Below are 13,301 nucleotides of genomic sequence, written 5' to 3' on the forward strand. Positions count from 1 at the left end.
ATACGGATGGCTTTCCAATCAAAATGTGACCATTTACTAGCATTTCCTGCCATTTTTGATCATTCAGTTTACATGCAAAGATTTTTGCCAAACAGATTGAACACATTCCGATTACAGATTAAGACTGAGGTGTTTATGGTCACTCTATTAAACAATCTGATGGAAAATCTTCGTTTACATGCGCACTACAAGTAACCTGATGGAAAATGATGCTCATGCATGGAGTACCACTTAGAGTAAAGGTTACCATGACAGCGAACATCACATGAGGTCCAGTCAGAGTGAGATGAGTTTTCAGTTGGTGACTTGTGTTTTTAATTACTTTAAAAATATGTCAGACTCAGAAAAATGTGCCTCACATGTACTTATTAAAGAAGGCTGAGAGGAAGACGTCGTGTTCTCAGACACATAACCTGGACGCCCGTCCCACCGCCGTCTTTTAAAGATCAGAGCATAAACTTCGCCTTTTCTGCAGACCAGTTTCTGCTCCCGCCATGATGAATGTTATAAACTTTTGCCAGAGCCAGTTTTGCCAGAGCTGCTTTTGCTGTGACGCAAGCGCATACGCGCAGAACGTACTCACACGTTCCGATTGGGAATGTAACTGGATACAGGCATTTACATGGCTGTTGTTCTTCTATTTAATGGATTATTTACAGGATTACCCACCTCGTTCAATCGGATAGAAACTGTATTCTGAATGGCCTCAATCGGACTAGGCTATTCTGATTGAAGTGTATGCATGGACGTATTCTATTCCGATTGAGCTATTAGTGGGATTATCGACGGATTATTAGGCTGCATGTAAACGTGGCTATTGTGAATTCAGATTTTTTTTAATTATTAAATGTTTATTTTCCTTCATTAACATTTCTAAAAGATATTTCAAGTATGCTTGCAACTGAAGGATTGTAATTACTTGACACTTAACTTATAAATTAGCCAACAACTAAGAACTAATTGACATAAGACCTTATTAACACATTATATAAACACTTTTATACCATATTTATGAGCTTGTTTACCAATGATATGGTTCAATTCACTGGGATTGTTAAGAAGACCTTAAAAATAAAGTGTTACCCAGTATTCTAATGTACACTGTTAACTAACCATAGCTGAGCCATACATTGAGAAGGTAAAATTAAAAAATGATTTTTAAATCAAATAACTGAGTTTAGTCGAGTAATCACAATGGCCCTAAGCAATACTGTTATGAAGTGAAATACTGACTGCGCAGTTCACACACTATAAAGACATGAAGTAGTTATTGTGCATCCTTCAAAATCGATTTAGAAGAAATGTTTCCAAATGACAAAGGTCGACAACAGGACGCATTTAAATGTCATGTGTGTAGAGAAGAATGCTATTATCATTCGGTGAAGCTGTCTGCACCATAAAACTAATCTGTTCCGGAGGGCGATCGAATCAGAAAACGAGTCCTTTTATGACAGTGCAATTGGTCCAACCACTACTCAGGGCTATTGATCTGTAGGCCTCGTGCTGCAGCTTTGCCTCCCACAATTGTCCGGCACTGTGCAGCTTGGTTTGGGTCTGGTCGGTAGATTTGGCTTTATCCAATTGTGCTGTGCAGCAGGCTGCTCTCGGCGCGGATGTGCCACAGAGCGCTCTTACTTGTGTTTGCATGGAGAGTTAGAAAGAGAGAGTGAAACGCTGTGCCATGCTGATCCACACACACAGCAGTGGTGTGGCATGGTGTGCTGCTGTGGGCTCTTTTGATAAGAGTGATCCCTACCTCATGGGAAGGCAGCCGAGTGAAACTCATGAATACAGCTTAAAGCTCCAAAACATGTTTGCATTCCAGCTGAGTGCCTGTTAGCCAGACTAGCAGTTTCACCCAGAATAAAGAGAGCAGCCCTGTTTGTGACCTTAATGTACCTTCTAATAGCCTAGCTAATGCATGAACATAAAGCAAGGGTAACACGTACACATACAGTCTACACAGGTGAAACCAACGTTATGTGTAATATTGTCACTGTCAGTATGAAACCTTGTAGCTCTATTTAGGGGTCCAAGCACCGCAAGGCGCAAGATCCCCATTGTTTTTGCCCAGATTTGCATAAATTATATTCCTGCCCTAAAATGAATCATGCAGACCAAACTGTAAGGCCTACAGACATGAAACTTGGTCAACAGACTGTAGTCCCTCCCATTACTTAGGCACATAAGATGAGCCAGTTTGGCCTGAAGGGGGCGCTACAGCATGGTGTTTTACAATTTGGCTCACAACTCCTACACTGAGAGGCATACAGACATAAAAAAAAAAAAAAACATAAAACCTTGTTGCAAACTTGTTCTGGGTTTTTCATTCAGTCCTCATGGAACTGGTAACAAATTATTCACAAGAGCCCAAACCCCAATAATTATCAAAAAAGTAATGAAATCTGTAAGTAAGATGGCAGCCACATGCCAATCAATCCTTCTGGATCAGAGCATTGGTTACAAAAACAGTTGTAAATCATTAGCACACTGTCTAACTGTAATGAGTCTTTGAGCTAACTTATACAAGGTTTTTAGGCATGACCTGATAAGTGGAAATTGTGGCCGCCATCAGCCAATCAGCTTTCAGCAAGCATTGACAGGCTTAACATTGGTCAATTATCTTAAAACTTGAATGGTACATCTATTTAGGCACTGTATTACGCTATGAAATGTAAAAAATATATATGTAATATTGATAATATGTAATTCCTTACAACGCCCTGCATGTACCTCTCTGTCATTAAAATAAAGGTGACTTTTGCTTAAGTCTCTCCTGCTGCTCAGATATTTCTCCTGACAAAAAGTTCAGTAATCTCACATCTCCTCTTAAGTTTTAGAAGAGATTGCAATAAAGTCACACGTTGTGCTCAGATTTGAGATAATAGCGCACATCTTTATCTACAATTGCAAGGTCTCAATATTATGGAGTTCATTTTGAGCCAAAAGTTTCACATAAAATAATAAAATCTCCACAAGTAAAATGTTAACAATCAAAATGACCAGATTATGTACCAAATATAAATGAGAGTTAAATTAAACTTCAAAAGATTACTGTTCATTTTCATTCATTCTGATATACATTGATTTTATATTTACATATTTATCTTTAATATTTTTCTATTTGCTGATTTTGCTGATACATTTTTGCTTCTTAAATCGCTTCTTTGCTTCTGAAATCTTTCTTTTGCTTCTGTCTGTTGTCACTTTTTCATGGGGGGTGGGTCTTAAAAGAAGGCAATTCCCTGCAATCTTTTGGTCAATTGGACAGGTCTTCTGAACACATAGCAACACCCACTCTGAGTCATCATCTGCCTTGAACATGGTGGAGCTTTCATCACTCACAGCGTAATCACCAAGATGACTGGCTCTTTTACTGAAGGGTGAGACTTTTTCCGCAAACAGACGCCATGTTGATCATTACACGCTTTCTCTTTTATAATTTAAACAGTGACCTGTCTCGTCTTTACAACTATTTTTTTATAACTAATTTTCTCTGGGTCAGATGTATCTCATATTTTTTTTTCTCTTTTTTTTCTTTTATTTTTTCTCATGTTGGGAGAATCACCATTAAGTCTCCTGAGCCATCAAAGAGCAACATTTGAGCAATACCATTTTTTCTGGATGATAGATGTCGAAAACTGTCAGCATCAGATAAAGCTTTCATCTCTGAGAGACAGAGGGTAAGAAAATCAAGTTCTTCCCAGTGTCAGATCTGAAAAATACACAGGTGTTTCTGTCTCTACTTCCACTGTGAGAAGACAACTCAACGCTACAGGTCTGAAAAGATAGGTAGCTGTCAAGAAAGTGTTACGAAAAACAGTACGACAAAAAAGAAGTGGACTGACCACTCCAGAGTCCAGACCTCAACATCACTGAATGTACTTGTGTTCACCTGGATGGTGAGAAGCAGAAAATGCAACCAACTTCTAAGACTGAACTTTGAAGGTGCAGAAAAATATCCCTGCAGATTTCTTTGAAAAACTGAAAGCAAGTTTCCTCAAAAGAATGGAAGCTGCGGTAAATGCAGTTGAAAATTAGTTGAGGCTTCTGTTTAATTTTCTGTTCTTTTTTCCTGAAACTGAAAAAAATAGTTACTTTTATTATGGTCTCTGATTTTTGCACAGTACTGTATACATTATACCCACTTCAATGACAGTACAACATTGATGCATTAAAAAACAGTACTGAGGTATTAAAAGGTAAGTCTTAAACAAACAGAAGCTCAAATCTCACCAGGCCATTTACTTTGAATTCCCTCAGTGCTACAATGTTAATCAGTGGTTGTTTTGCAAATCTCATTTGTCTTCCAGGCTAAATGCCAGTGGTTTTGCTCGTTTTCTAAAACAACAGCCAACTCACTGGATATACAGATGACTTACTTTCAGACCCCTTTTTTCTAATATGAGACATTATGTGTTTTTTTTCAAAAGTGATTATCCTTTCTTTCAATAGTGTTCTTTTTGGGGTTAATGAGGTTTGCATGAGAACTGGGAACTAACAGTAACTGTAAATTCAAGCAGATCAGTTCATCACAGTGTCACAGTGTAAACTTTATGATCTCATTCTGTGGACCCAAATAATTAGCCAATTTGTGTTTGAAAGTTATAAAGCTACCAGCCTGACTTCAAAGTTGGTTTAAAGGGCAGGCTCAGATCATCCAATGGGTTTTATGGGTGATTGCCCAGGGGCCCAAGCCACTAGGTGGCTCCTGCGAGCAATTATGAGAAAATCTAACCAGCTGTTCTGACTCAACTTTACTTGTGGCGCAGAGAAAAAACTAACGAATTTGTCATTGTGTTAAGGCCGATCATAATCCTGACTCTCTCCATGTCTAAACGTCTGCTTCATTTTCTCCTCCAATCACTGCTTAGCAACCACCATTACCCCAGTCAAACTTTCAGTTTTTTAGCAACGAGCTAACATCAGTTGCTTTTGGATGTACTTTGAGTTTAAAGCTCCAGAAATTCAAAGGATGTGTTGGGGTGATCTGTAAAAATGAGACCTGATATGTTGACAGGGTAGAGGAGGCCCCTTTCCAAGGCCAAATCTGAACTGTCAGTCATCCATGTTAAAGACGAAAGTTGCATGTTTCTTGTCAGCAGTGATCTGTGAACTGTCATCAGAGGTAAGATATAAATGGAAAAAACGATCCACATCCGTCGTGGCAGTATGCTTTAGCTAGGATTCATGACAGTTTGGTTTTTAAGTTTGCTTTTTTCCATCTTCATGTACAATTGTTGCATTCTTTAGGATAATGTGTTGCTTACGAAGATGAGACACACACTTTATAAGAAAACTTTGCACTAGTTGGGTTTATGTTAACCTGTGTTCTCATTAATGTGTGCGTAATACTGCTTTTGTTTTGTCTCAAAAAAAAAAGGACTTATAGTGGTGATGTGCCTACACTGCAGTTAGTGTGCTTGCATTGTGTTCTTGCATATGCCTTGGGGAACCTGCTGTGATATCATAAACAATTCACTGATGACCCAAAAAAGGTATCCAGGTAGGGGCCCACCAAATCTTTGTGCCCAAGGGCCGATAACTTGATGATCTGGGCCTGTCAGCAGGGATTTCCTCTCATTTTTCAAAATTTCTGCATAATTAATAATAAGATGTAAATAAAGTCATTCAGAATGGTTTTATGTAAAATACTCCCTTCTTAGAGTCAGAATTGTTCACAGTAGTGGTGATAGGAACCAGACGTCAGACGTCTTTAAAAGCTACATGAAAGTTGTTACACAAAATTACAAATATTGTCTAATGATAGTTTTGAGGTAAGGTTTTGGCCTAAAACATACTTAAAAAAATACTTTCATGGTGGAGAGGTACATGCAGGGTATTATAAGGCAAAATATACCTGAAATTGAAACACTATTTAGTCATTATCAATATTACATTTGCATTATAGACACTGCAAGCCCTGGTTTCTATCCATCGTGAAGAAATTTCAATCTGTAAATTCCTTTACAACTAACCATTTAACATCAAACCATGCTGAATGACTTTGTTTACATCTCAGTTTCAGGAACTAAGTGAACATGCAGATGGGCAGAATATCTTCTAGTAACAATACTTGATCTCAGCTAGGCAGATCACTTGATGAAGAACAAAGGTGTTTACCTGGAAATGTACTGCCCGGATGAAGGAAGTTCATGTTTGTTTGGTTTGTCAAAACAGTTGACCATGTTCTGGATGAGGGCCAGATCCGGCCGAACAATCGTGGCTGCGGCAACAGCTCGGCTGACCAGCTGCAGAGCATCGCCAATATAGTAGTCCAGGGGCTTGCGGTCCACTTCACCATAGGCCAACAGCCCCAGCGGCAGGCCAATGGAGTGCAGGGCATCCGGGCTTAAGGGGTATCCCATAATCCAGTGCACGGTAGGCAAAGTGAGGCCCAGGTCGTGGGCGCTGCGGAGGACAGAGGAGGCACACTGCGGGTCATCCCCAAAGAGCAGCACCGAGGCCGGGGGAGGCTGGTCCTGGCTGAAGTGCTCTGCAAGGAACTCCGACACGTCCACGTTGTCAGGTGTGCTGCGGGAGAGGTTGAGGGTGGCCCGCAAGTGCCACCGAGAGCTGCCACTTCCCGTATGACTGTGCAACTCCAGGAGCTCCAGAAGACCAGCTTCCTCCCAGCCCTGGCAGAGCACAGCCATGCCCTCCTCCCAGCCGCTCCGCTGCAGTACGGCCAGCAGCAGCTCAGCCAGCCCCGATGGCGGGATCCGCATTGTCATCTGCAAGTGGAATCGGTTCTGTGAAGGCAAAGGCACAACTGTTAATTTACGATGGGGGTGTCATGAACATCGGACAGTGCTTGCATACATGCTAACTGTAAATTCAATGGTTCAAAATCAACTTGTAAAGCCAAAAGGTTATGTCACCAAATCGTAAATACAAGACGTATTCAGGTGGTCACAGGCACAGATGCACGCTATATAGCCATTCCTTCTAATTATTGATTTCTGGTGTTTTGGCCACACCCATTGCTAATAAGTGTATAAAATCAAGCACATAGCCATGCAGTTTCCATAGACAAACACTGACTGTAGAATGAGTCATACTTTTAAACATGGCACTGTCCCCTTATAGGATCCCACCTTTGCCACAGATCAGTTTGTGAAATTTCTACCCTGATAGATCTGCCCCAGTCAACTATAAGTGCTATAACTGTGAAATAGAGCATGTAGGAGTTTCGTAGCTCAGCCACGAAGCAGCAGACCACACAAAGTCACAGAGCGAGACCACCAGGTGCTGTAAAAATCGCTTAAAATATCCTATCTACTGTTGCATCACTTGCTACAGAGTTCCAGAACCAAAATCAGCACTAACTGTCCATCAGGGGTTTCATGAAATGGGTTTCCATGGCTTAGCAGCTGCAAACGAGCCTAAGTCAATATGCACATGCCAAGCATTGGCAAGACTGGTTTAAAGCACACTTCCAATGGACTCTTATCTATTATCTGACAGTCTGATGGATAAATCTGGGTTTGGTGGACGCCAGGAGAATGCACACCCACCAGAATTCAGAGTAACAGTAAAGTTTGGTGGAGGAGGGATAATAATCTGGGGCTATGTTTCAGGGTTTGGACTAGGCTACTTTGTTCCAATGAAAGGAAATGTTAATGTAGTTAACTGTTACAGCAGACGAAGACAGTTTAGACAATTATACACTCTCAACTTTGTAGCATTAGACCAGCCCTGTGTCCTGTGGTACAATAAAATGCACCAAAGACAATAGGATTTGTCCCGTGTTCATTTTTTTCCTGAGTGTCTATGGATCCTCTGAATTGCGAAGTTGTTAATCAGTTAAACAACGAATAATGCAACCAGCTTGTTACAAACAATCTAACACTCCTGCTCACAGAAATGAAGTTGCATAAAGGTAAGTCTACTATTAAACTACATCACTATAATATACCAACACCAGCTGACTGAAACATTACACTGCCAACAAGAGGATCTGGCGACGTTTAGAGGGAAAATGAAGGCAAAGACAAAATATCTCGACTTTGGATCATTGTAGTACCACGGGACGTGACAGCATCGATTTTCCAAAATGCCATTGATTTCTGTAATAGAGAAATCCAGCTCCAGACCTGGAGTTCCTAATATGGGCATGATGTCGACTATAGTATGATGACACAAACTTCAGAGGTCTTTGTTTTTTGTAGGACTCAAAATGTGTATTTAAGCCTTGTATTGGGGCAATGAAAATTGCTTCAGTTCAACACTGGGGGAATGTGTGCCCCCCTTCAGATTGAGAACCTGGGTCAGGAAACTGTGTAGTAGTAGTTCTGACACCATCATCAATCACTGTAGAACCTCTATGTATACCTTACACATGCAGCAATGTGTGTTTGTCCTGCATGATAAAAAAACATGCTGCATAAATATGGAAAACAATACAGTTGTACAGTATATGAAACCTTGACTTTCAATAAATTATGATTAATTCTGTTTCATGAAACAGTTCTCAATTTCAAAGAGTTGTGAAATTCAAACATAAATTCATCACCTGAACTGAAATTTAGCAGCAAATTTCAGCAAGTTTGATTTGAATCTGAATGCAAGCTTTGCTTACAGCTGTTTCACCAAATTTCATACTTATTTCATACTTAAATAAAGCTCTTCTATGCATATATCCTCCTTTTCACTGAATCTGCCAGGTGCACTCAAGTTGCAAAGTGTTGCAATAAACCATCTGTTTCAAAGGGACGTGTACCATTACTACTTGCAATCTGATTCAAAAAGGCTGGTGTATTCAGCAACCTGCCTGACAAGTTAATTTGGTGGGTCACCGCAGACCAGGCTGTAGTGATTGTAGAAGGGATTGCTATTCATGGTCTGTCTCACTGGATTTTCCCAGCCATGTGTAACCCCTATCTGACTTTAGCTGCTCAACGAGTGCTGCTGGGACGTGAACGTCTCAATAAAGCCCAGGCTCAGAGTCTTTGATATCTCTCCAACAGATGGATGGTGGAAAACATTCCAATCATATTTATCCAAACTTGATATTCGTGTCCAGATTTTGGATATCAAGGCCTGGACGATGCCCATGAGAGTAGCTTAAAAGAGCTTTTCACCGGCGCTCAGAGGGCAGATGTTGTGTTTTGGGAATACATACTGGCATGAGTGCAGTGACAGAAAAAAAAATAAAGCACACATTCATACTGCGTACGCAGATCCAAGTCTTTGGGGGTAACTGAGGACTTTGAGTGCGAGTACCTTCTCTCTGTGCCAGCAAACGAACCTTTCTTTAGTGCTTAGAAGCAATGAACATACACGCAAAAAGGTGTTTTAGATAGTGAATACAAGTCTGAGAACATTTTTACAGGAATAGCCCCACCAAGCATGCTAACACGGCTGACAGTGAACGGCTGACACAAAGGCCCAATCCCATTTCACCCCTTGCCCCTACCACTTAGCCCTTAGGCCTGTGTTTTGCGTGTTCACATCCAGGGTAGGGTGTCCCAATTTTTGTTGAGATAGAGGGGTAGGGCGAAGTGTTAGGGTTACATGGCCCTCCAAACAGAGGTTTTTCAGAGACACTCCAAACAGAATGTTACGATAAAAAAAAAGAAAAACCGGCAAGATGGCTGCGAGCGACCAAAGAAACCCACAAATGTAAGTATTTCCTCCGTTAAAAATGACAATAACCATTGTATTATCTTAGTTTAATGTTGTTTCAATGTATTATGGTCGTTTTCTTGATAACAAGCATAAAAAAATTGCTAATAGCATGCTAATGTCTCGGTAGCTAGCTAGCTAACTTAAGTTCAGCAGGACTGACGCCTGAAGCAGCAGAACGCAACTGCCGCACCATTTAAGGTGGAACGGGAAAATTCGAACAAGAAAGTGGTGAAAAGCTGACTTCAGCTTTGTATCACCAAAGAATTAGCGGTGGGTGATAACAAATAATTGTCTTAAACCCCTCTTTGAAAGCATATAATGCCCAAAATGTAACTAAACCCAGCAGTGAGGTTGCTGAACGTTTCCCTTCTCTGCTATCCATGAAGACGGGCTGGGTCACCTATAGCGCACCGCTGGTAGCCTGTTAATGAAGCTGAGGTTTGTCCCATTTCGTAGGGCAAGATTTCAACCACTACCCCCTGTAACTCAGTTCCAAGGGGTTAGGGTGACACTTGAAAACAAGGGGAAATAGGAAAGTCTGTACACTTTGCGGCCATCTTTACAGAAGTCATTTCCAGCGATAGAAGACCAGGCTCCTATCTCTTTGAATGGGAAGACACCAAAATACTTTAAACTGAAGGTCAAACTGGCAGTTTAAAAATGTATTTGAAATCACTGAAAAAAACCCTCGTAAGTTTGTAGCATTTGGCTCAGTAACACCCAAAAACAACTACAACTCCACAACTACAGGGATCTTTCGCAATCAGCAAGCTAACTAGCTCATTTTACTGAACGGTGGGATTTTATCCATAAACAGACGCTGCTCAGAGGGTTTCAAGCGTTTCCCATTCATGTTTCAACTAGTGACCAGTCTATAGTGTTTGCTGGTAGACATCAATTAGCATGGTGTCATTTGCATCATGCTAATTGTTGGCAGTTCTTTTTCATTCATTGTTAGCAACACTAGCTTTTTCAAGTAAATATTCCTTTAACCTTTTAAGAAGGAGAGCACGTTATTGACTGCTCTGAGAAAGTCTCACTTTCCTAGTTTACTGTTGCTTCATCTGTCAAACTTTCAGTTCAGGCTATCTGGCAGCATCCATAACACTTGTGCTAACTTGACAGGCTAAAATGTTCAGTAGTACAAAGGAAACTTTTGAAGCAACAGAGGGGCACATTTGAAATATTTTTTCAGTTAAGAGCAGACTGGGAAATCTTTTAGTCACTCAACATTACAGCAGTAGGTTTTCATGTCTAATGATGAGGTTTTAGTGACGAATGACTCCTTCAAATGAGCTAATGCCAAAGCTAACACTAGAACTAGCACAAGCAAATGAATTATAGACTTATCGTCTTTTATTCAACAACTTTTAGTAAACTTTAATGAAACATCAAAAAGAATGGCATGTTTTCAAGTGCATTAATATTTATCTTTACAAAATATTTTTAGTCACAAACGTGAGTGCTGTAACGTTACAGTCCTGTTTTAACTGATTTATTTGTCAAGCTAACTGTCAGCAGCTAAGTTAAGAAAAGCTAACTAGTTAGCTGACTAATCTTAATATATTTCTGTAATATTATTTATTGTAAGACATCATATGAAAATCAATTTTAGCAAATACAATAACTTTTATAAAATGTATCTTACTTTAATGTAGGTGAAGTACTTGACCTCGGACACAATGCATTTTTTGTTGTCTCGGTCTTGTCTTGGACTTGGTAGTATGTGTACTCTGACTTGTCTCGGCCTCAGTTTCAACTTAGACCAACTACCATTAAAAATGTCTTTCTTTCTTTTAATTTATGTTACCAGCACATGTTTATGTTACACTGACTCGTGCCCAAGAAACTCAGCAGTTAAACTAGGCAAACTAAACTATCAGAAGAATTTGGAGAGTTTTCTGTGCGTAAAGGGCAAAGCCGAAAACCAAACTGAAAGTCCATGTCCTTCTATCCCTCAGACGGCACTGCACCAACATGCTTCCATAATGAATATAACCACATGGGCTTGTGAATACTTTGCGAAATGCTTGTGAGTACACACAGTTTGTTGCTAAACCAACAAATACAAGTTAAAACTGAACTACACGAAGTGGAAGATGTATCATCAATAGAAACGCTGCCGACTTCTCTGGGCTAAGGCTAATGTGAGGTGGACCAACACACAGTGGAAACATGCTGTGGTCTGATGAGTCCAACTTTTTAGATTGTTTTGGAAAATTATGCATGTTGTGTTCTCCAGGCCAAAGAGGAAAATGGCTATCCCAATTGTTACCAACACAAAGTTCAAAAGCCTGTCTGTCATGGTAAGGGGCTGTGTTAGTGCTAATGCCATTGGTAAACTGCACATCTATGAAGGCACCATAATGCTGTGGGGTACATATGCATTTTGGAGGAATGTATTCTGCCATATAGATGAGTCTTTCTCAGGGACATCCCTGCTTGTTTCAGCAGGACAAGGACAAGACACATTCTACACATGGCTTCATAGTAAGAGAGCTTAGGTGTTAGACTGGCCGGCAGACCCTTCTCCCAATTCAGCGTTCAGCAATGTTAGCTTGCATGTAGCAAGAGTCATATTTTGGCTCCTTAACAACCTTGTTATTCAAAGGATCCGATGACATTCAGAGGAAAAAGTCCCGTACAGTACAGTGTACTGGCTTTGGAACATTTCTTGTTTACCACAGGATGCGACAGTGGCAATTTTCCAAAACGCCAATCATTTCTGTCACAAAGAAACCCAGCTCAGACCCAGAGTTCATAATATGGGCATGATGCCGACAACTGACACTGTTCTATTCTCCTAGTTGCTCCTAGTTACAATTACAGAACGCAGATTTTGTGAAATTATCAGTAATCTATTATCACCCACACATGCCCATGTAATCCACATGATTCAACCATCAACACTGCACAAGCCATCTGTTACCAGCCAAAGCACGGCACAAGCGGCTGCAAGTGACTCGGCCGGTGTATGTTGTGTGACAACGTCCAGCTGAATTAGCGCGCTTCCGAATCAATCAGCTCTTATTTACTGCAGCTGTCCTGCAGATCCACCAGAGGTTTGAGTCTCGTCGTCATCACCATCATTATCAGAAACAAACACTCGCTGCAGCAAGTTTGCTGGAGGAAAGCATAAACAGATACACTAGAGCAGAAGTATTTGTATTCCAAATGAAGTACACTCCACCAGCTAGAGCAATGATTTAGCCAAAAAATCAAAAATCACTTGCTTGTTCAGTTTTGACAAATCATCACACACTTGCCTCAAGCCTCATTGAGTATTCTCAAACAGACTTGCCGATGTGGTTTCTGACACTGTGACGTACTGTTATCTGTAAAAAATGAATACAAATACAGACAAAATTCAGGCTTCAGTGGCTGTTACTCTACTGTTTTTAGCTGTGCAATGTGTTGTCCATTTTTTTAGATAAGGGCTGTACCTATAGGAGGGTTACAGGGATTGTTCTGGTAGTTACAAAAAAAAAAGTTTTTCTATCCATATGGAAGAAAAATATATGTAAATGTACTTACTCATATCAAAAACATGTATGTGCAATATTTGTGATGCTTTAAAAAAAATACTATAAATGCTATACATATATTTCTAACAATTTGGTATATAATGAGTTTTGGAAAAGATTCACAGCTGATGTTAATGGAACAATTTT

At 40.2% G+C, this 13,301-nt stretch overlaps 1 protein-coding gene across 1 annotated transcript in view; it reads right to left on the minus strand.

Annotated features, from left to right (window-relative positions):
* grin3bb (glutamate receptor, ionotropic, N-methyl-D-aspartate 3Bb) overlaps positions 1–13,301 on the minus strand; it is a 104,221-nt gene that overhangs the window by 31,165 nt on the left and 59,755 nt on the right. The window contains exon 2 of the mRNA XM_036587329.1: positions 6,124–6,752. Coding sequence (XP_036443222.1) covers positions 6,124–6,752 — 629 coding nt within the window. The remainder of the gene's footprint in view (positions 1–6,123; positions 6,753–13,301) is intronic.

This window comes from Colossoma macropomum, unplaced genomic scaffold, assembly GCF_904425465.1.
Source record: "Colossoma macropomum unplaced genomic scaffold, Colossoma_macropomum, whole genome shotgun sequence".
Taxonomy (NCBI): Eukaryota; Metazoa; Chordata; class Actinopteri; order Characiformes; family Serrasalmidae; genus Colossoma; species Colossoma macropomum.